This window comes from Heloderma suspectum, chromosome 17 (assembly GCF_057233095.1).
Source record: "Heloderma suspectum isolate Gila_16-S chromosome 17, 16-S_ref, whole genome shotgun sequence".
Taxonomy (NCBI): Eukaryota; Metazoa; Chordata; class Lepidosauria; order Squamata; family Helodermatidae; genus Heloderma; species Heloderma suspectum.
In genome coordinates, this window is record NC_139474.1 from 12,507,120 (window position 1) to 12,528,336 (window position 21,217).

At 53.6% G+C, this 21,217-nt stretch overlaps 1 protein-coding gene across 1 annotated transcript in view; it reads left to right on the forward strand.

Annotated features, from left to right (window-relative positions):
• Window positions 1-13,963: 13,963 nt before the first annotated feature.
• The window catches only part of SHC1 (SHC adaptor protein 1), a 28,826-nt gene continuing 21,572 nt past the window's right edge, over window positions 13,964-21,217 (forward strand). The window contains exon 1 of the mRNA XM_084824882.1: window positions 13,964-14,624. Coding sequence (XP_084681008.1) covers window positions 14,064-14,624 — 561 coding nt within the window. The 5' untranslated portion in view covers window positions 13,964-14,063. The remainder of the gene's footprint in view (window positions 14,625-21,217) is intronic.

Consider the following 21,217-nt stretch of genomic DNA (forward strand, 5'->3'; position numbering starts at 1 on the left):
CAAGTGGTGGGTGTGCAGGGCAGGCCCAAGGGGTTAGCGGCGTGTTTCTACGCTGATCTAATACTGTAAATCTTTGGCTGCGGGTCTCTAGTAGCTGCTCAACCTGTTTGCAACTCTTTGGCTCCCCTGGTGCCGTAATCCGCTGTGGGTCGGCATGTGCCGTCCTTTCCTGGTCCCGCAGTTGCTCTTGGAAGCGCCCATGAACAGCAGGCAGTGTCTTCTGTATCTTCCTCTCCCCACCCTACCCCTGGCTGTTTTCAAATGAACCTCACCTTTCTCTTGACTCCCATGGCCTTTTCCTCCCACGTGGTTCTACTCAAATGGAGCCAAGGAGCGCTGAGTCAGGATGCGGTTGAATGAATGGGAAAAGCCGTTTCAGAAATTGGAGTGGAGAGTCCTGCTTCCCTTTCCAGTTTTGGGCTCTTGGAGAGGGTCGCTTTCTCTCCGCTCCCACCATCTCCTGTTAAATGGATCTCGGCCAGCAGGACTGTCTGCTGTCTGGGAGACCTGCTTCCACACAAAGCTGACAATACTTTAGTCTGACGTGGGAGGGATTGAACCTGGGACCTCCTGCATCTAGTTTTTCAGGTGCTGTGCCTGAGGGCAGGGACTCTCTTACCATTAGTCTTTATAAGCCACTCTGGGAGCATTTTTCAGCTGAAGTGAGGGATGAAAATGCTGTTGCTGTTGTTAATGATGATGATGATGATAATGTGCTGTTAATAATAATGTTGTTGAAGATAATAATGATAAAAAAGAAGGCAGCCTTGTGCTGTCCCACTAAAAATAAAGTAAGATCCCAGTCCTCGTGATTCTGAATGAGGGTTGATATAAACAGGAGCACAAGAAGCTGTCTTATACAGAGACAGACTATTGGTCCATCTTAGCTCAGTATTGTCTACTCTGCCTGGCAGCAGCTCTCCAGGCATTGCAGACAGGGAGCCTTTCCCCAACCCTACTGGAGATGCCAGGAATAGAACCTGGGACCTTCTTGCCTGCAAAGGATGTGCTCCACGCTTGAGCTTCTAGCACCTTCTGTAAGTGCCACGCTTCTTCCTCCACTCCTTAAAGCAAGCTGCAAGCTTCTCTCGAGTGGTGGAGATGGGGTTGGGGGAGAGCTGAGTTTGAAACCAAAGCAGTTCACGCAACAGGTTCTGGTTTGGTGCCGCTGGTCACCTGGGGGGATCCTCCCCGAAACAAAGGAATGTCTGGGTCGTGGCTTTGCGTGTCTGTTCTCTTGGGTCCTGCCCAGAGGGGGATGGCTAATATCTCAAATTTCACGGCTTTTAAAATTGGGATGACCTGGAAAAAAGGGGGGGAAGGAGGAAGAAGAGAGAGAACCACAGTGGCTTTCTGAGTTAGGCAGCTCTCAATTTCTTTCTCCTAGGAAGAGGAGGAGCATTTCCAGAAGGGGTGAGGTCCCGGTTCTCTCCCCCCTTCCAGCCCAATGGTTTGGTCTTGTTTATTTCTTCCTCATTTGGGGGGCCAGGGGTTACAAGTGTGTGTGTAGTTCAAGGGGAAATTCCTCCCGCTGGGGCTTTGTGGGGGGAGGGGGCGAGGGCACGCTCAGCCACACAGAACTAGGTCACAGAGGGAATGCCACGTCTCCCTCCGGCAGCCAGAGATGCTGGTTCAGGAATGTGCAGACTAGCTGGGCTGGGCTGCTGCAGAGGGTCGCTCCTCGCACAGCTCTGGGATTCTTTAAAGCCAGCTTCAGTTGTTCCACCTGCCCCACTTTCCGGGGTGAGTGCGCCACCCCCTTCCTGTGAACGCTCAGCCGCCCCTCCTGACTATGGAGCCGCGGAGGTTGTCCTGACAGCTCTGGCGCCAACATTGGGATGGGGGTGATGGAAATCTGGGCAGGGGGGGTGCCAGTGTTTGGCTGCTGCATGGCTGAGGTGCCTAGGGAGCAGGGATGGGGGACAGGCAGCCCTCCAGATCGTGTTAGACTGCAACTCCCACTAGCTGTAGCCAGTGGTGAGGGACAGTGGGAGTTGTAGTCCAACACGATCTGAAGGGCCGCCTGTTCCCCATCCCGGTTGGGGAGCCTTCGCCATGGCACAGGGCCAAGGCTGCTCCGCAGTAGGTCAAGTCGCTGTGGGGGGTGGCTGGAAAGTGCCTGGAGCACCTTCTGGTAGCACCCCGCAACTGGCTGGCTCTCCTCACCAGTCCTTCCCATAGGGTGGGGTTGGACGCCGCTCGCCACCTTGAGAAGGTTTTCCCCCTTGAAGGTGGCCTAGACATTATTTTTGGCAGATAGATGACAGGAGGGGTGCCTTCAAAAAACAGCCTCCAAGCAGGCCTGCTCCCTTCGCAGGGGGCGGGGGGATTGCGAGGAGATGAGGAGGAGGAGGAAGGATGATGGTGATGTTGAGCTCAGTCAACCCAAAGTTGTAGGCCCCTGCTTTCGACAGGAGGTGCCGGGGATTGGAGCGCCCCCAAGTTGCGGCCCATACAAAGCTCAAACCACCCATCCCTCGAAGCCCAGATTTGTCTGCTCAGCCTGGCAGCGGTTCTTTGGACTCCATTCCCAGCCTTACTACCTGTGATGGTTTTGCATGGGGGACGCTGAGGAGGGAACCTGGGGCCTCCTGTGTGTCCTCCCAGCCTTGCTAAGAAGCTGCCCTGCTTGGATTCGGGCCACTGGTCAGGCCCATTACTGTCTGCATGGCGGCATCTCTCTGAAGCCTGATACAGCGGCTCCATCACCAGCCTTGCTACTGCGTCCATCCAATTGGGGCTTCAGACCTGGGTGCCTACTACCCGCATCCTTTCCCCTTCAGCGTGCGGAGTGCTGCCTGCCCTTATCTAACTGAGCTGCACTTCCCTGGGCAATTTTTAATGCAAATGTGCATTTAAGAAGAAAAAGGAAACAAGAGCTTGATAGAAAAAGAGCGCTGCTGGATCAGACCAAAAGCCTATCCATCCCGGCATCCTGTGTCCCACAGTCACTTCCAGGCAGCTCACAAGCTGGGAGTGCGGGAAACCTTTCCACCCCACAGAGCTGACCTCCAGAGGTAGACTGTGTTGGAACACAGAGGCGCTGCATCGCCCCTCCCAGCTAAATAAGTCTTCCTCAGTCCACCTTTTTAAAGCCAGTGGTCTTTGCTTTATTATTACATTTTATTATTACATGTATATCCCTCCCTTTTTCCTCTTGCAAGGAACCCAAGGCAGCTCACATAGTCCTCCTCCTCATGGCTGAGTGGGGACTAGAACCCAGGTCTCCTGAATACTAGTCTAACACTCTAACCACTACACCACATTGGCTGTCAAGAAGATTGCTTGTATTCTTCTCAATGGCAGAATCAATCCATTTAATTAATTTAAATCAGGAGTGGGCAGCTTGGGGCCCTCCAGCTGTTTTGGCCTACAGCTCCCATCGTCCCTTCCCAAGGGCATTGCTGGCTGGGCCTGATGGGAGTTGTAGGCCAAAACAGCTGGAGGGCCGCAAGTTGCCCACCCTGATTTAAAGCGCTTTTCGATAGTAAGGATTTGAGCAGCCCTGGTGCATATTTCAGGCCTCATTTGGCAGCCTGGCCTCCCTGCCTTGCTTTCGGCGCTCCCTCCTGTTGCTTGGCTGGGTAGACAGGCCATTAATCACCCCTTGTTTACCAGATTGTCTGGGCTTACCTTTTCCTGCTGGGTCAGAAGCCCAGCGTCACTGCCGCCGTCCTGGAGGAGGCTCCTGGCAAGAGCCCTGAGCTCTGCTTATCTCATTGCCTCTTGGCCTAATCTCTCCGATCACATAGCCAGGCTCTCGCTAAGGGGACATGGGTTGGGGGGGGGGGTCAGATAAGGGCCTGCTCCGCTCCAGCAACACAAGGAAGTTCAGATCCTGTTTGTGGGCCCTGCTCGCGGAGCATATTTTGAGCTCTGCATTCCTCCTCAGGAAGGTGGAAACAGGCAGAGAGAGAAATGTGAAGGCGTGTTCCCTCTCCCCTAGTTTTTCTAGGTTTTTTTTCCAGGCCTTCACATCACTCCCCCCCCCACACACACACACACATACACTCACTCTTATTTCATGGCCAGAATCAAGCACTTAGAAGCAAGCCTCTAAATTCTGATGTGCCAGCCTCTATCCATGAAACTTTCCAGCGTTACGCACAAGGTGAAAACGAGGGTGTTCCTGCATGCGTGTAATGCCCCTTAATTCTCACTGCAGTGTTGGAGTCGCCTCCCTCCCCACCTTACAGAGGACTGAAGGTTCTTTTCCGCTTGCTTGTACATTAAACTGACTGCAACGGTTTAGGTGTTATTTGTTTTTAATGCTTAAGAATATTTGTGTGATCTCACAATGCAGTCCCTCTTCCGCAGCAAGCCGTTGTCCTTCCAGTGTATTGGGACTACAGATCCCATCTCTCACCAGGCTGGGAGCTGGATCCCATCAGCCCCCACCAGGCTGGGAACTGGATCCCAACGCATTGGAAGAGGGATGGCTTGAGAGGGAAGGCTGTCATAATGGTGACCCTTCCAACAGCATTTCCTCTTGGGCTGCGCCACAGCCCTGTGGCAGAGTTTCCACTTTCCATGTGCAAAGGAATCTCCAGTTTAGACGATCTGGTAGCAAGCAGTGGAAAAGATTCTCTGGTTGGAGACCCCAGAGGGCTGCTCCCAGGAAAGATCAGTAGACGGTACTGGGCTGGATGGACAAATGGTTTCCTACGTGGGATTGGCGCATTGGCTGTTTGGGCCTCTGAGCGTACATTTACATGTACGCATGTGTTAGCATTGAGATGCCGCTGCTCCCATCTTGGAGATTGTTACTCATGGGAACACAGCCTCTGAAAGGCACAACAGGAATGATGGTTTTTACCAGGGACAGGAATCGGAAAAACGCAGCGCATTCCTGAGAACTGGGGATGTTTGGGTTGTGGGTATTGCGGAGTTGGGGGAAGGAAAGAGGTCATTCCTGAACTGGCTACATTTGGGATACCTGGGCGATAAGTGGTTGGGATCCTCTTCAGGCACACATCAGCCCTTGTGGGGAACTCCTCCTGTCTGGCTTCTGTAGTGTCAGTGGGCAGCCATGAGGACTAGGCCCTTAAAATAAATATAAAGGAAGCTGAGATTCTTGGAGAGTTGAGTGTGCACGCAATACGGCATGCTGAGCTCTGGTGAACCAGTGCAGACATACAGCCCTGACTGCTCCTTGTCAATCTGGTGCCAGGAGTTTTGTGGCTGGGTTTGAGCAGGGCTTGAGGTGGCGTGTGTGTGTGTGTGAACCCAATCCTAGCCACTCCTCACCTCCAGCCTCTCTCCCCACCTCCTGGGCCTGGGAAAAGCAACTTTCTTTTTTCTTCGAGCAGGGATAGGGAAGCAGGCCTCCCTGCTGATATTCTCCCCCCACTTCCCGGCCCCCTTTCCAGCATATGCCACAGCTTGGGTAGTCCTGGCTAATTCCCTCTTTGTCACTGAACTGCAGGTTTGACTCCCGAGAAGAGGGGCTGTCTGGCATCCACATTGTCTGTGATGGAATACACGGTAAGGGCGGGTGCCTCCCTGTTCCTGGGTGTGGTGCAGGACTGGCTAGCTGTGGTGGTGGGTCAGCCCTCCCTTCCTTCTCGGTGGTGTCAGCTGTCTCTTGTTTTCTGATGCTGGTTAGGGCTGCCGTTTTCGCCACGTTTAATGAGGGAGTTGCTTCCGGAAGGGCAGCCACATCTGTCTGATGCGCTAAAGGCAGCCGAGAGCCTTTCAAGACGAGCGGACTTGGGTGGGGGGCATAAGCGTTTGTGGACAGGAGCCCCTGTCGTTGGATGCACAAAGGGGGTAGAGCTTGGGGAAAATGTGAACAGTGGGGCGAAACAGCCACAGAAGGCCAAAAATATGGGGTATTCTCTGCAAAACATAAATATCTTCAAGATGAGCGCTATTCATAACAGCTGTAATTGGTGGTTCCAATTGCCCTAGTTTTGTTAGGTTAATTCCTGCCTGGAATGGGGCGGGAAACCCTGATCTTGATTCAGGCCTAAACAAATAGCATCAAACTTCATGCTGGGTCCGCAGTACTCCCCATATGATGGACTACAACGCTGTTCATCCCCCGCCAGCATGGCCAGTGGGTGCTGGAGCCCAATGTGTCTGGAGGGCACTAGGCTGCAAAAGTCTAGTTCAGAGTGTCAGGCAAGAACCGGGTGCGAATCCCCACTAGGTCATGAAACTCACCCTCTCTTGGCCTAACCTACTTCACAGGGTTATTGCAAGGATAAAAAATGGAGGGCGGGGACAACTGCATCTACTGGCTTGAGCTCCTTGGTGGGAAGGTGGGGTACGAACTTAATACGTTAATAGATAAAGGCATGGCAGTCTGTGGCTCTTGGCCTTCCCAGCAGCACAGTTTGGGGAAACCATTAGGAGACTAACTCCCCAACCCCTTTTCAAGGAGTTTGCTTTTTGTGACGTCTTACCTGATGAGGAGATCTGTAGATCTAAAAAACTTGCCTGATTTTGGGTGCTCTTTTGAGTAGGTCTGATAAAGATACTACACTATATGGCAACCTTCCCCATCTTAACACCCTCCAGATGTGTTGGACTACAATGCCCCCAGCCAGCCCCATACACCCCCAGCCAGCTAAGCTATATATCTGGAGGACATGAGGTGGGGGAAAGCCGCTATATGGATTTTGGCACTTTTTTCCTTGTGGCCAACCTGTCTGCCTTTGGGATTTTTTTCTTCTGCCAGAGCAATTAAGGTTTTCTTTGAGTCTCCAAGGATTTCTGACCCTTTTTTGGCTTGTGTTAAAACGCACCCTTTGCCCTTTTCTCTCACCCTAGCACACTGCTGTTTCCTTGGCGGGGCACGACTCCAAGAAGGGAAGGGGGAGTGGAATTGCATAACTTCTTGTGGAATCGGAACCACCACCACCCCACTCCCCGGGCTGTGTCATATTTTTCCCAAGATCCCTGCTGTGCCAAGGGCAACAGCTGTCCTCCTTTCCATCTGTAGTATTAGTTGTGGGGTCTGGTTGCGGCTGGAGATATGGGGGCATGGGACATGTACAGGAGGAGGGTGCAATTGTGTCTGGGCTGAAGCATGGGCTTGCTTACAAACCTGGCGCCCTGACAGAGGAGTCTTCCCTTTCTGAAACAAGTTTGTTCAGGGGCTTCTTAAAACACACATGGATCTTTCCCTCTTTGCTTGCATAGCCTTGAATTAAAACTCCTTGCTGTTCCTTCCTTCCCTGCCCATCCTCTTAGTTTGAAACAGCCTCCCCTCACCCCAGATATGTTGGACTCCAAGTCCCATCATCTGCCAGCACAGCCAGTGGTTGGGAATTGTGGGAATTGGAGTCCAAAATATCTGATACGGGTGGTCTGTAAGTTTGCAGGATAGCACCACCGGACATTTTGCACAAGGGCGTGTCTTTACCACATCAGCAATATTTTAAAATAGTAAACCTTGAAGGGGGACTGTAGCCACCCCTCCCAGGGGGAGCAGTTCAAATGCAGCCTCTTATGTCACATGGGCACAAGGTATCGCTCTCTTGACTTTGGCCTTCCCTGCAGCAGTATGGTGCCTTGGTTCCATTTGCTGCCTGCATTGCTATGCTGGACATGGAAGTGGCAATGCACCCTCTTCCACACTAGGGGGAGAGTGGTGTGGAGCACTCAGTCCTTCTCCCAGCAGCCCACTCTCCTTCATGCAGATTCTAGTCACCTATGGCGACCAGGTGAATGGCTGAAATGCAAGTCTGCCATAAAAGACAATTTGGGAAATTTGCAGTGTGACAGATGGCTCTTCTGATTCCCATTAGCTGTGGCAGCCCTTCATGTTCAGAGGCAATCTACCTTCAGCTATCAGATGCTGGTGACAAGCAACAGCGGGAGGGCTATTTTTACTCATGTCGTACTTACGGGGTTCTTGAACGAATCCAGCTAGCTGCTATTGGAGGCTGAGCCTTTTGGTCTGATGCGGCAGGGCCGCTCTCCAGATCTTGGCATGGCCAGCTTGCTCCCAGACTTTTTGATGCTTGTGCAACGGGCAGAAATACCTGTGGGTCAGGGTTTGTGCATCTCTGCCTACTAGGAAGTGTCACCACTTGGATTTCTGCCTTGTGATGAAGCACAAGCCTTGCCAAGGAAGGAATGTTGGCTGCCTTAGTCCCGCTCACCTCCCACCCTTGATGTTCTGAAGGGGGAAGAGCCAGTGTGCATCCTTAAGATGGCCACAAGCATTGGTTTGCGGCAGAATGGTCCACACACCCAGCAAAAGCCACCCAGATCAGCTGGTTGACTTGCCTCGCCCTTTCCTACTTTACTGCTTCCGCTTCCTGTGCTGCTTCTCTTGCAGCACAATGGCCCCACCTTGTGGCCAGTCAGGCACATCGCCGCAAGCCCTAAGCACAAAGCAAACAAACGAGTGGTTTTCACAAGGACTAGCATCTTGCAGCCAATGATTTTGGTGATTTCTGAAACGTGCGCAGCTCTCCTTTCTGCCAGTTTTCTCCTAGTTCCCCCACCTCCATTTCCTCTTCACCCTGCTTCTTCCTCCTGTCCTGGGCCTCCCTGCTTTCTTCCTCCTGCTTCTCTTTCCAAACCCCTGCATCTTCTGTCTCCTATGTCCTTCTCTTAACCTTCCCATCTCCTGCATAGGGAGACAGCACCGCCTTAAAGGACCGATCTAACAGTTGTTCATATAATCTAACCTTCCCCAACCTGGTAGCCTCATGGTGTTTTGTACTATAACTCCCATCATCCTGAGCATCCACCGTGCTACCTGGGGGTGATGAGAAATGGTGTCTACAGCTTCAGGAGGGCACCAGGTTGGGGAAGCCTGGTCTAATACAGGGGTGGCGAACCTCTTTTATCCTGAGGGCTGAATTCAGTTTTGGAGACCCCCTTGGGGGCTGCATTCCAGTGGTAAGCTGGACCAAAGGCAACAGAGGTGGGACCAAATTATCAAAAATACCAGCATGTTTTAGCTTAAAGCTCTTTCTACCAGGAACTAAGCCTCTGGAGAGGCATTTCAGCCTTTTAGAATGGGGGCAAAAAACGGTGCAAAAGCCAGGAAACCAAACTATTGGCACTCAGGGGAAAGGGAATCAGAGCATCTCAGCCAATGGCAGCCAGAGGCCCCTCTGTGACACAAGGGCAGCTCAGCCAATTGCTGCTCAAGGCTTTCACTGCTGCCACAATAAATCCCTTCAGTCACAACAACAAAGATTATTACAGGTTTATTTTTATATTTATTAGATTAACAACAACGGTGTTTATAACTGAGCTTTCAACCTAAGTTTCATGAGGTGGTGCGCATGATGAAATATACCCCCTGCCCTCCATTGTACAAGTTGTTTCAACAATGAGTCCAGTTGATATACCGTCATAGCAGTGTGGCCCTTAAGACCCCAAAGCAGCATCCATATAAAATGTTTTCCAAAAAGAGGCGAGGGATGAAGATGCATGTGTGCATCTTATGACAGTGCCTCGCACTGCCATGGGGGCCACAGGAGAAAATGCCCTGCTTCTAATAGCTGATAGTTTTACCTCATGAGAAGAAGGGACCTGGAATAGAGCCTCCTCGGCCGGTCTTAAACCGTTGAGGACCACATAAGGAAATCTTCTCCAACTTGTTTTGGACTGCAACTCAAGTCAGCCCCGGCCAGCATAGACACTGGTCAGGGATGATGGACATTGTAGTCCAAACCATCTGGAGGGCACCAGGTTGGGGAAGGGTGATGTAGGCCTTCAAAAGGCCCAAACCAGTCCCTTGAATTTGGTCTGGAATCAAATGGGGACGTAACATGTCCTCAACAGCTCACATACTTCCCCCACATCACGAATGGCAACGCTGCATGCCAATGGAGGTTTCCAAACCGTTTCCAAGGGCAGCCCTCGCATCAAGCACATTACAGTAGCAGGAATCTTTGCAGGTCTGCAGCAGCAGGTATTTAAAGTGTTTGAAGGCCAATGCTGGTCCGTCCGTACAGCTGGAATACAAACAACCTGAGAGAACATTTATAATCTGATATGGCTGAGCCATGTGTTTGCGGTAGGTCTTTGACCGGTCAGGCAACAGGCGGTTGAAGGATGGGAGGTGAAATTCCACTTCTCTTAGGTAAATAGGTTTCCTAGCTAGTTAGTGGAACCTACTGAGAGGGATGGGATGGCGGGAGGGGGCTGTAATCCGGACATCCTTGGTTCAGATCTTGCCTCTGCTGTGAATGGATCAGCAGGCCTTGGGTCTGCGCCCCCCACCCCACAAAATGTGCACAGTAGTACCGCTTTACCTTAAGGGGACTGCAGCTCTTGCAAGGGAACAGCTTAAAACAAATCAGGATAGCGATAGACTGCAGTAGCTATAAAGTGCTGGACGTAGGTGGCTGGGACCCGGGTTTGAAACCCCCCTCCCCCAGCCACAAAGCTCACTTGTCAACCTTGGGCTGGTTGCTGACCTCTCTGCCTAACCCTAGCCTCAGACAGGGGTGTGGTGATAGAATAAAAATAAATAAATATGGGGAAATGCCAAGTTCAGCTCCTTTCGGCTCTCAAGAGGAAGGATGGGGTTTTAAAATTCCAAGAAATACAAGAACTGGCAGTAAAAGATTTGTTGAAATCAGGGCAAAGCGGAGAATCCTTGGAGCCACTGGCCAGATGTGTTGGACTGCAGCCTCGGTGCTGGCTGGGGATAATGGGGGTTGTAGTCCAGCCCCTCTGGAGGGTATGGATTGGGGGAGTCGGCTTTAGAGGAGCCTTGGACCCTGGCCAAGAGATCCATGGTAGGAGGAGAAGCCACTACACTTTATCCTCAAACTGGGAGAGCCAAGCTGCAGAGGAAGGGGGTGTCTCTCTTCCTGCCCCCCCCCCCCGGGAATGGGGCCTGGAAGGTGCTCCCATGGTGTGCGGTTTCCTACTTTCCAGCCTCAGGGTCCTTGAGCTGGACCCCGAGAGGCACACATCCGGTAGTGTGTGTGTGTGGGGGTAGTCTTCTCCGTGCCCTTCCCGCTGCTTCCCCTGATGGTTGGGTTTTCTGGCTTCCAGGGAGGTGACATTGTCCTCCTTGTGCCTCCCCCTTCCTCAGAGGAAGGAGCAAGTCAGTTAAACTCTGCCCCTCTGCCCTATTCTCTCTCTGCCACCGCCACTTTTTTCCCAGGGCTTGACGTCGATCACTCAGGAAGCCATTTCTAGCCTTCTAGCTCTCCGCCAAGGTTTCAGTCGAGAAACGCTCTCTGGCGCTCGTGTGGGGGGTGCTGCCGGACTCTGGGTTGCCCCCTCACCCCCTGGTCCCTGAGCTCAGAGGATGGGAGTTCAACTCTGCCCTGGTTCCTGAGTCTTTTCCCCTCCCCTCTTTTCCTGGGGTCCGGCCATAAAAAGAAATCCCAAGGACTAGGCAGGCTCTGAGATTACGGCTGTACATCTGTGCGTTCCCCCACCAGTGTTGGGAGCAAGAGGTATGGCTGACGTGGCTTGCGCCTGTGCAAGTGTTGTGTGCTGTGCCCCCTTTCACATGGCCTCAGGGGTGAGGCACTTGCCTGGTGTCAAGAGTGGGCAGAAACCAGAAAGGAAGTCCTCACAGCCTAGGGGGGAAGCACGCTCTCACCAGGAAAGAGCATTTTGGAGTTGGGGGAGCCCAGCTTGGCTGGGGCCATGCTAAAACAATGTTGGATTTATGTCAAGTCTGCCCAAATTTCTGTGGGTGGGATAAACTGTGCAAATGAGTATGCATTTGCGTAATGTTGATCTGCAGTGCCCAACCACAGGAAGGAGGAAAGAATGGTGCTTTAATTGACAGCAGTCTGGCTCAACGGCTCCTTGCCTTTTGAGACGTCACAAAGCCCTACCTGCAAGTTTTTGCAGTGAAAACCATAAGGGCTAGAAACTTGACTGTGCCTTTAAAACAAGATTCTCAGAGGGGTTAAATCCGGTGCCAGATAGCAAATGCCATACCTGTGTGAGGCAGGTGATAGAAGGCACTTTGGGCTTGCCGCTTATACAGCCATCCTGGGTTTGAGTGAGTTCAGTGTTGAATGGGTGGCTTGAAAGGCAGCATTGTTAAGTGGGTAGAGAGGAGCTTGATTTGGAGAGTGGGGCCCTCCAGGTGCTGTTAGACTGCAACTCCCTTCAACCCTCACCATTGGCTATGCTGGCTGGGGCTGATGGGAATTGCAGTCCACTAACATCTGGAGAGCCACACATTCCCCACTAGGGACTCTCAGGGTGGTCTTTTAAAGTGAACCTCTTGCAATCAGCTCTCCTGTTGCAGTTTTAACATGAATAAGTGAGACTCCCCCCCCCCCCCCAACAATCATGATCTGAGAACTGCTTCGTGCCTCAGGAGCACTGTGCAAATACCCACTTCTCTGCCACTGATTCCTTAGACGAGCCCTTCCCGCTTTCCCTCAGAGCTCTCCACTCCACCTATTTGTCTGCCCCATTTGTCCGCCACCCCAGCACCTCACCTGCTTGCACTCTGCTGAGGGTCGTCCTGGCCCACCTTACAGGGTCATTACAAGGGTTACCGAAAAGAATTGGGACGCTTGCTGCAAACACTGTTGGCGGAGGGTACTGAATGAAGATAGAGGGGGCTGGGTTGGAATCGGGCGGTATTTCTTTGATACCCCCTGAACCTACATAACCAAGCATCTTCTCTTATCACCCCTCCCCTCCCCTCCCCTCCCCTCCCCTCCCCTCACGACTCTGCTGGGCCTCTCCCCTCCCCTCCGAGTCCTTTTTCCATCTCAGCAGGCAGAAACTTCTGCTTTGCTTCCCCTGTGCACGGACATTGACCTTGATTTTGCTTGTGTGAGTGTGTGTGTGTGTGTGTGTGTGTATTTGCGTGCTTCCTGCTCCAGATAACTCCCCCCAGACCCCACCCCTTTTGAAGCGGAGCTCGCTTGCCTGTATTCCGCCCCCCCCGCCCCCTTCTATATTTCATCCTCCCTTCTGCACGGAGGGCAGAAGCCAAGCTGGCTCTTGTGAGTCAGCGCTGCCCTTTCATTGGTAGCAGGGGCTTGGCCACTTTCTCTCTCTCTCCCCCCGCTTCCCCGAACGGAGCCGCAGTCACTTACAGCCGAGCGATCGCACGCAGGAAGCGGTAGCAATTACCCCCGAAGGCAGCAGCCGCAGCTGGGAAAGGGTGGGGGTGGAGGACCAGGGCTCCCAGGTCGGGGCGACCTGCCGGATTCTGAGGGGACCCCAATTCCACCTGCGTTCCTCCAGGCATCCCCGAGGGCGGGGGGAGCGCAGTCTCCCCCAGATCTCCCTCTCTGCTGTCTGCAGCATCTCCGGTGTCTGCCCACCGATCCACATGTGGGCTCCCGCGCCTGAACAGAAGAAGCCTTGTTGGGTTTCCTGGAAGCCGGCAGGCCCCACCGCTGCCGCCTCCTTGCTGGCTCCTGCTGACCTAGAAGGCGCTGTGTGGGCTTTCCTTCCCTTGGATATTTTTCCTCCGTTTTAGAATATATATCTTCATTTTGGCAGAGTGGGAGACAAACAGGACCACAGCATCCTCCATTCTGAAGATTCTCTTGACCCCCAGCACTCTTTCTTCTCTCTTGCTGGGCCTGTGCTAGGCAGTGCGCATCCCTGGGGGGTCCAATGCTGAAGTGGACAGGACGTGTTGGGCATTTGACAGGCAATGGTGACTGAGCAGGGGCTGGGGGGGGGTGGCCCTCAGCAGGTGATGTGACAGCTCCCCGGGGGCGTGTGCGGCTCTCCGCTTCGGTCTCTCCCACAACAGTTCTGGCCAGCCGCCTCTTCGTCTCCGCCCGAGGAGGACCTTCTGGGGGTCACCGTTCATCTGGTGGCGGCACAACCTCCGGCAGTGGATCTGGTTGACTCGGAACGGCCTGACGACGGCAGCAGCTGGTTCTCTGTAACGCCGGGGACGCTCAGCAGGGACACACCCGTGGCTAGGAGGGGGGCGCAGGCTTTCGTGGCACGGCCTCCCTTTTTCCCGGACGGTGCCCCGCAGTCTCCGTTCCCGGTGGCAATGCCGGCCACAGGCTTGTCTGGATCAGTTCTGACGTTCGTGGGCTCCTGATCTCAGGCCTCCCTATCTGTCTTCTGCTCCCCACCTCCCGTTGGGCCAGTTTGCTCCCCGAACACCCCCGCCACCCACATCCGGGATGGACCTCCTGCAGAAAAGCAAATACAACCACCTGCGCAATGACTCCCTCTCCTCGCTGGAAGAAGGGCCCCTGGCGGCAGAAGGCGACTCCCCCATCGAGCCGCTGGTGGCTGTCCCCTCCCTTCCCAGTTCACTGTCTTCGTCCTCCCTCAGCCCCATGCTGCCACTGGGCGAGCTCTCGTCGGAGTCTGAGGACAGCCCCACCACCCTGTGCTCGTTCTTCCCCAAGATGGCCAACCTGAAGCTGTCCAACCCCGCCACCCTCCTCAGCCTCCGGGCCTTCTCCAGGGAGGCGGGCGGCTCCGGCGGGGAGCCTCCCCCGCCCCCACCTCCTTCTGCCATCGCGGCTGCTCCCCCCCTCCCAGACTCAGCCGGGGCTGTTGGTCTCTATTCCCAGGATATGAACAAGCTGGGCTGCGGCAAGAAGATGCGGGTGGAGGGTGGCCAGCTTGGCGGTGATGAGTGGACCCGACACGGCAGCTTTGTCAACAAGCCCAGCCGGGGCTGGCTGCACCCTGACGACAAGGTGATGGGCCCTGGAGTCTCCTACCTCGTCCGGGTAAGTGTGCGTAGAGGCAGGAATTGGGCAGGAGGAGCATAGCGTTTTGTGTGTGGGCTGTGGGGGTGTTGATGGCAATCGCAGCATGGGCCCTGGTCAGCAACTAGCTTGTTTCTCCTGGCCGGTTGGGGATGTGGGCCAAGGTTTTCTCCCCTTGCTCTTTAAAACAAACAACTGGCTAGTCAGATGGCCACAGCCCGCAGTTCCTCTTTGCACCCCAGACCCCGTCTTTCCTCTGGGGTAGTCAGGGAGAGAGATCGGTGGCACTCCAGGCTAGCTTTTGCCCAAGGGTCTCTAGTTCCCAGTTCCCCACACACCCTTACCCAACTTGGTGCCCTCCAGATGGCTTGGACTACATCTCCCAGCATTCCTGGACCATTGGTCGTGGTGGCTGGAGCTGATGGGAGATGGAGTCCAAAGCACCTGGAGGAAGCACAAGGCTGGGGTAGGCAGCCCTGGTGTGCAGGGTGGGGGTAGCATTTGCTGGAATAAGAGTGTCACGGTTTTCAGAAAATAGTGCCTCTGAGAATGTCCAGAGTTGTCTTTTCTGCCCATCTGGGAATGGGGACAGCGTTTGCACGTCAAGGAAGTGTGTGCAGGACCCACACTTGTCTTGAACTCCAGCCCCTCTTTCCTCTTCCTCCCTTTCTGAAAGTAAACACTGCAGACAGCTCTAAGCATGGGCCTAGGGGAAGGTGTGTTGAGGCGCCTTCGTAGGCGGGGGAAGTGATGAGCGCTCCCATGCACCCCTCTCTCCCCTCCCCTCTGCCCTCTCGGGGGCTGCCCTCTCGGGAGCCGCCCTCTCGGGGCCCACCTAGCATCTCTGCGGCCAAACCAGCCGGTGTCTGTCCCAGGTCTGCCGTTCGGCCACATGATTGCTTCTGACAAGTGTGCGTCCAAGAGTCCCTCCCTCCGGGCATGGCACACATGCTGCAGACACATAGAGTTGGTGTTCCCTCTGGCCTCCCCACCCCCGGTCTGTGCTGACTGTGAGGCCCAGCCACAACCTGCTTTAGGGTGTCGGGTGTGTGTGTGTGCTCAGCCAAGGGAAACCAGGCCTGGTGTAGGAGGCATCTGCCTTTTTCCTGCCCAGAGTCTGCTGAGGGGTGGCGCTGAGCTTATCCCCGAGGAAGATGGTTCTCCACACACACACACCCTTCCCGCTGCCCCTGCTCCCAATGCTGTGGCAACTAACTTAATAGACAACGATTCTTCCCCATAATTGGAAAAGCGGAAGAGAAGGCTGGGCTTGCAAAGTGATGTCCTTGGCTAGGGCATTTTGGGGCCGGCGTAACGGAGTGCCAGGGGCCGACGCCATTGGGGTGCCCCGGAAAGAAGAGAACTGCTCTCCGAGGCTTGGTTTTTACGGCTTGTGCCAGCCTTCCTCAGCCTGGTGCCCCCCAGATGTGTCAGACTAGCGTTCCTGTGATCTCTGGCCATTGCCCTGCTGGCTGGGGGATGATAGGAGCTGTAGTCCAACCCATCTGGAAGGTGCCAGGTTGAGGCAGGCTGCAGGAGATCAGCAAGGCTTTCCAACTCCCAGCACAACCAAATGACTTCTCGCACTGGAACTCAGCAGTTGAAAGGGGGGAGGGGAGTGGGGGGGAGAGTGGAATTTGCTGTTGTGAACAAACCCCTTGGCTTGGTATGTGCTCAGAGGCACCCTGTCTGTTAACAACAAGTGGATGCCTTTTGCACCTGGCTCTGGTTGGCGGCTTTTGGGGTTCTAATTAAACCGACGGAGTCGATCTGACAAGAATGACATCTGCCACTGCTGGCTTTGATGGCTTTCAAAGGGGATCTACCCAATTCACAGGTTGAAAGTCTGGCCATGGCCGTTAACTGCGATAGCTGTGTGGGGCCCCCATGTTCAGAGGCACTGTACCACCAGGCACTGGGTGACGGGAGGGATAGCCAGCCGGCCAGGGCTGTTTTCCTTCACGGTAAGCCCATGGGCGACCCAGAGACATTCCCTGCTGTCGGGCTAGAACAGCCTTCCCCAACCTGGTGCCCTCAGGCTGGGGTTGGGTTACAGCTCCTATTATCCCCAGCCTGCAGGGTCAATGGTCAGGGATGATGGGAGGTGTAAGCCCAGGCACCAGGCTGGGCTAAATGGACTCTTGGATCTGCTCCCTTGGGCCTCCTTTTTTCATTCTTAATGTGCATTGAGGGTGGATGTCGGTGGCCCTGACCGTGCACAGAGTGCTTTTCTTGTCATTGCTTGATCAGAGAGGCATCTTATATGAGATGGAGTCAGTTGAATGTCCATCGACCTGGAACGGCCTACTCCAGCCTTCCTCCAACCTGGTGCCCTCCAGATGTGTTGGACTACAACTCCGATCATTCCCAGTCAGCATGGCTTTGGGAAGGCTGCCTTTAAACGGAGTCCAGGCAGACTGGCACCTCTGAGTAGAAGTGCTTTTCCATCATCCTGGGTGGGGGGTCTTTTCTGTCACCTCTGACATCAACCCTCTCTAATTTGGGTTCCTCCAGATGTTTTGGCCTTTATCTCCCAACAGCCCCAGCTGGCATGGCCAATGGTTAGAAATGCTTGGAGTTGTAGTCCAGCATATCTGGAGGGGATCAAGCTGGGAAGGGCTGCTGGACTTACCATGAAGTTTGATTCGTTTTCTTAAGCCTCAGTCATGATCTGGGTTTCCTGCCCCTCCTCCTAGGTGGGAATTAATAAAACAAAGCTAGGCTGATGGTTACCACCCGTAACTGCTGTTAATGGTGATGCTGAGCAGATGGACCCTGGGCCCATCCTGCATTGGTGCTTTACCACAGAGCTCTGGGCCTCCCCCAGACGTTGGACCAGGCAGAAGCGGAGCTGCCCTTGACACCCGTGTGGAAGCTTTAGGTGGCAGAACCTACTCAAATGTGTCTCCAAAGCCGGTCGTAATCCTGCCCTCTGGTGTTCCCCGCTGTTTTGCCTTGTCCCCTTTGCTTTTAACCCTGCCTGCCGCTGCCATGTGGCCCCTGATAACTTCTCTGAAAGGGAATTCGGCCCTCAGAGGTTTTCTAACCCTGCCTTAAGAGCAGGACTGTGATCCTGATCCAGGCCTCCAGTCCATGTTTTCTAGACCAACCAGAACTCAGGCACCGGTACTCAGTGTGGTTGTGCTGGCCAGAAAAAGGAAGGCGAAGGCGAAGGCAAAGGCAAAGGCAAAGGCACCCCCCCCCCCCCCGCCCAGGCACACACCTTTTCCTGCTCCCGCTCTCGCATCCTCTTGGAAACAATTTGCCCACCGCCTGGCTAAGAGAGCCCCTCCTTTCCTTTCCTGCATCCAGCTGTGATCTCCAGGGTCACAGCTGGACAAGTCCTCTTTGGAGACTGCCTTCTGGGTAACAGTGGGACCCTCCCCCTTCCCCTGGGGACTCACAACAACCCCAGGATGCTACTCCCCAGTTCATTTCCTTCAGTCATTACATTTCTGTACTGCCCAATAGCTGAAGCTCTCTGGGGTAGCTTACAAAGATTAAAAACTATTAATACATTATATGTTTTGTAAAACCCATTTACATACAAACATAGACAGCACACTCACACGCATATGTGAACTGCCCAGACAGCTTTAGCTATTGGGTGGTATAGAAATGTAATAAATAATAGTATTGGTAATAATAATAATAGATCTCAACAATTTCAAACAGTCAACAAAAAGGAAAATCCAGGACCTGATTAAAACCTCATCATATGCTGCCAAATGCCCGAGAGAAGAAGAAGGTGTTAACCTGGTGCCGAAAAGATAATGTTGGCGCCAAACATGCCTCGTGGGGGAACTCATTCCAGAATTGGGGGGCCACCACCGAGAAGACCCTTTCCCTTGTTGCTGCCTTCTGAGCCTCCCTGAGGGGAGGCACCTGGAGGAGGGCCTTAGATGTTGAGCATAGCGTAAGGGTCGGTTAATGCTGGGAGAGGCACTCCGTCAGGTATTGTGATTCGATCCCCAGCACTTCGAGTTTAGAAAGGATCACGGGGCAGATGATGAGGAGAAAGGAAGATGTCTCTTCAGAGAGCCGCCTTTAGTCAGGTGGGGTCCAGACACCAAACCTCCCATGCTTTGTTTGGGGGGGCAGGGCCCCATCTCAGTGCGCTCAACGGGTGCCCAGGTGCGCCCCCGGCATCTCCAGTCCAGGGGACCCGCAGAGACTTGGACAGCCGCTGCCATCCAGAGCTGACAGTCCTGGGCTGGATGGCATATCTGTCTTTCGTTTTGACAGAGCTGTTTCTGCATATTGGATGGAGCAGCCTTCTCTCCCCCAACCCACCCCAGCACCCTCTGGATGCATTGGACTACAATGCCCATTGCCACTGGGGATGATGGGAGCTGTAGCCTGACACATTTGGATGCCGCTGGGTCAGGGAAGACTGGGGTAGAGTGTTGGGCCTCAGGTTCAAATTCCGACACAGCCACCAAGCTCATTCCAAGCATCGAAGGCAGCATTCTCCAATCTTTTGGAGTTCTGCAGACACATTTGAAGTTCTAGAGTGTGTCATGGGCGCCCACATGAAATAGTTGTATGGAGGGGCGGTGGCTTGCCCCTGCACAAAATAGCTGCTGCAGTGGGTATGGCTGGATGCAAAACACCCATTTCCCAGAAGGCAAACTGGCAAGACTAAATGAAAAGTAACTTGGCTAAAGATCTACATACCAGGCAGAAGTGGGGGAGCTGAGTTCCAAAGCACAAGTGCCCCCTTGAACCCACACTTTTCCGCTCCAGCTCCCATTTCACAGAAGGCAAGCTGAGGAGGCTTAGAGGCAAGCAGCTTGGCCAGAAAAGCTTAGTCCAAGGCAAAGGTGACGAAATTCCAAATAGCAACAAATGTCAAATCGCAGACTCTTAAGGCCGAGGGGAGTAAGTTGCTGAGAGCACAGTCCTATGCGCATTTAGGCACATGGGGAATGCTGGGAGTTGTAGGACTTTTTTGCTGTCTAAACATGCACAGGATTGTGCCTCGAAGCTCTCGGGAAGGATGGGCTGCAAAGGTGGTAAAAGAGAACAGAAACGGAAAGCGCCCTGAAAGCATTTGACCACAGGGCCAAGCCAGTGTCTCAGCTCTGCTGCCTTCCTCCTTCCCTGACTCATCTCAGTACCCAATGATGAGGCGCCCTGGCGTCTCTCAGAGCTTTGTGTCTTCCTGCTGGCTTGCCTGCAGCCTGCCTGACAAATGTCCAGTGGCCCGTTGCACGCTCCCTCCATCCTTCCCTGCCAGTTTCCTCCCATCTCACTGTGATGCCAACAGGCAGTGCTCTATGCCCTGTTCTTCAGAGGTCCACACACTGATTTGTAGGGCTAGTTTGGCCAGCACCAAAGCTGGGTCTGCTGGGAGGGACGGACCCAGCAGATCCATCTTCATTTCGGTCCAGCCTTGCAAATAAAGTCCCGCAAAGTTACTAGTCCTCAAAGTAGATGCCATTGTTTGAAACCAGGAGCGTTGAACCTCTTTCATCCTGAGGCCAAATTCCATTTTGGGGAAGCTTTGGGGGGGTTGCGTCCCAGTGGGGGGTGGGGCCAAAGACAAAAGGGGTGGGGCCAAAAATACCAGCATAATTTAGTGGAAAGCTCTGAATGCCAGCAGCTAAGCCTTAGGAGAGGCATTTTGACTTCTTAGAATGGGGAAAAAACACACAAACGCCGGGAAGCCACCAATTGATCAGGAGCGATAGGGAAAGGGGATGAGACCAGTGGAAGAGGGGGCGGGGTTCCATTCTGGGCCCCTGTTTTAAAGTACTTCACTTAACTCACACAGATCGTGTTAGTCATGTGTGGCAGGTTGGCCTGCGGAAATAAACTCCCTTCTGTGGTTTCAAACTGTGCCTGAATGCAGTTCTTACTCAGTCACAGAGCAAGGGGTGATGATGTTTAAAAGCAATGATGACAACATCAACAACAGACAATACGTTACATCTTAGGAGCTTTGGGCAGTGTATAGTGTGTAGTTTCCCCCTCCCCCCATTTTATCCTGACAACAACCCTATAAGGTAGGTCAGTGTGAAAGGTGGTGGCTGCACCGATTTCATCAGTGAGCTTGGCAGGTGAGCTGGGAATTGGTCCTGGTCTCCCTGGTGCTAGTTGGTCTCTCTAACCCAGATGTGGGGGACCTGTGGCCCTCTGGGTCTTGTTAGACTCCAAAGCCCATTAGCCCGAGCCAGCATGGGTTCGGAGTTGTAGTCTGACAGTGTCTGAAGGGCCACAAGTTTCCCACGCCCATCCTACTTCCATGCCCCACCATAACTAAACTGAGAGCCAGTGTGGCATAGTGGTTTGAGTGTTGGACTAGAGACTGGGGAGACTCAGATTCCAGTCCCCACTTGGCCATGAAGCTCACTGGGTGACTTTGGGCCAGTCACTGACTCTCAGCCCAGCCGGCCTCAGAAGGTTGTTGTGAGGACAAAATGGAGAGGACGACCATGTAAGCCACCTTGTGTTCCTTGCAAGAGGGGAAAAGGAAGGATCTAAATGTAATAAGCATGTATGACCAGAATAACGGCATATTCTCCTGTTTGACCTCTCGGCCTCCATTTCTCCCCACTTCCCTTGTTGTCTTCCTTGTGCTGTTGTTGTTATGTGTAAGCTCCTCCAGGCAG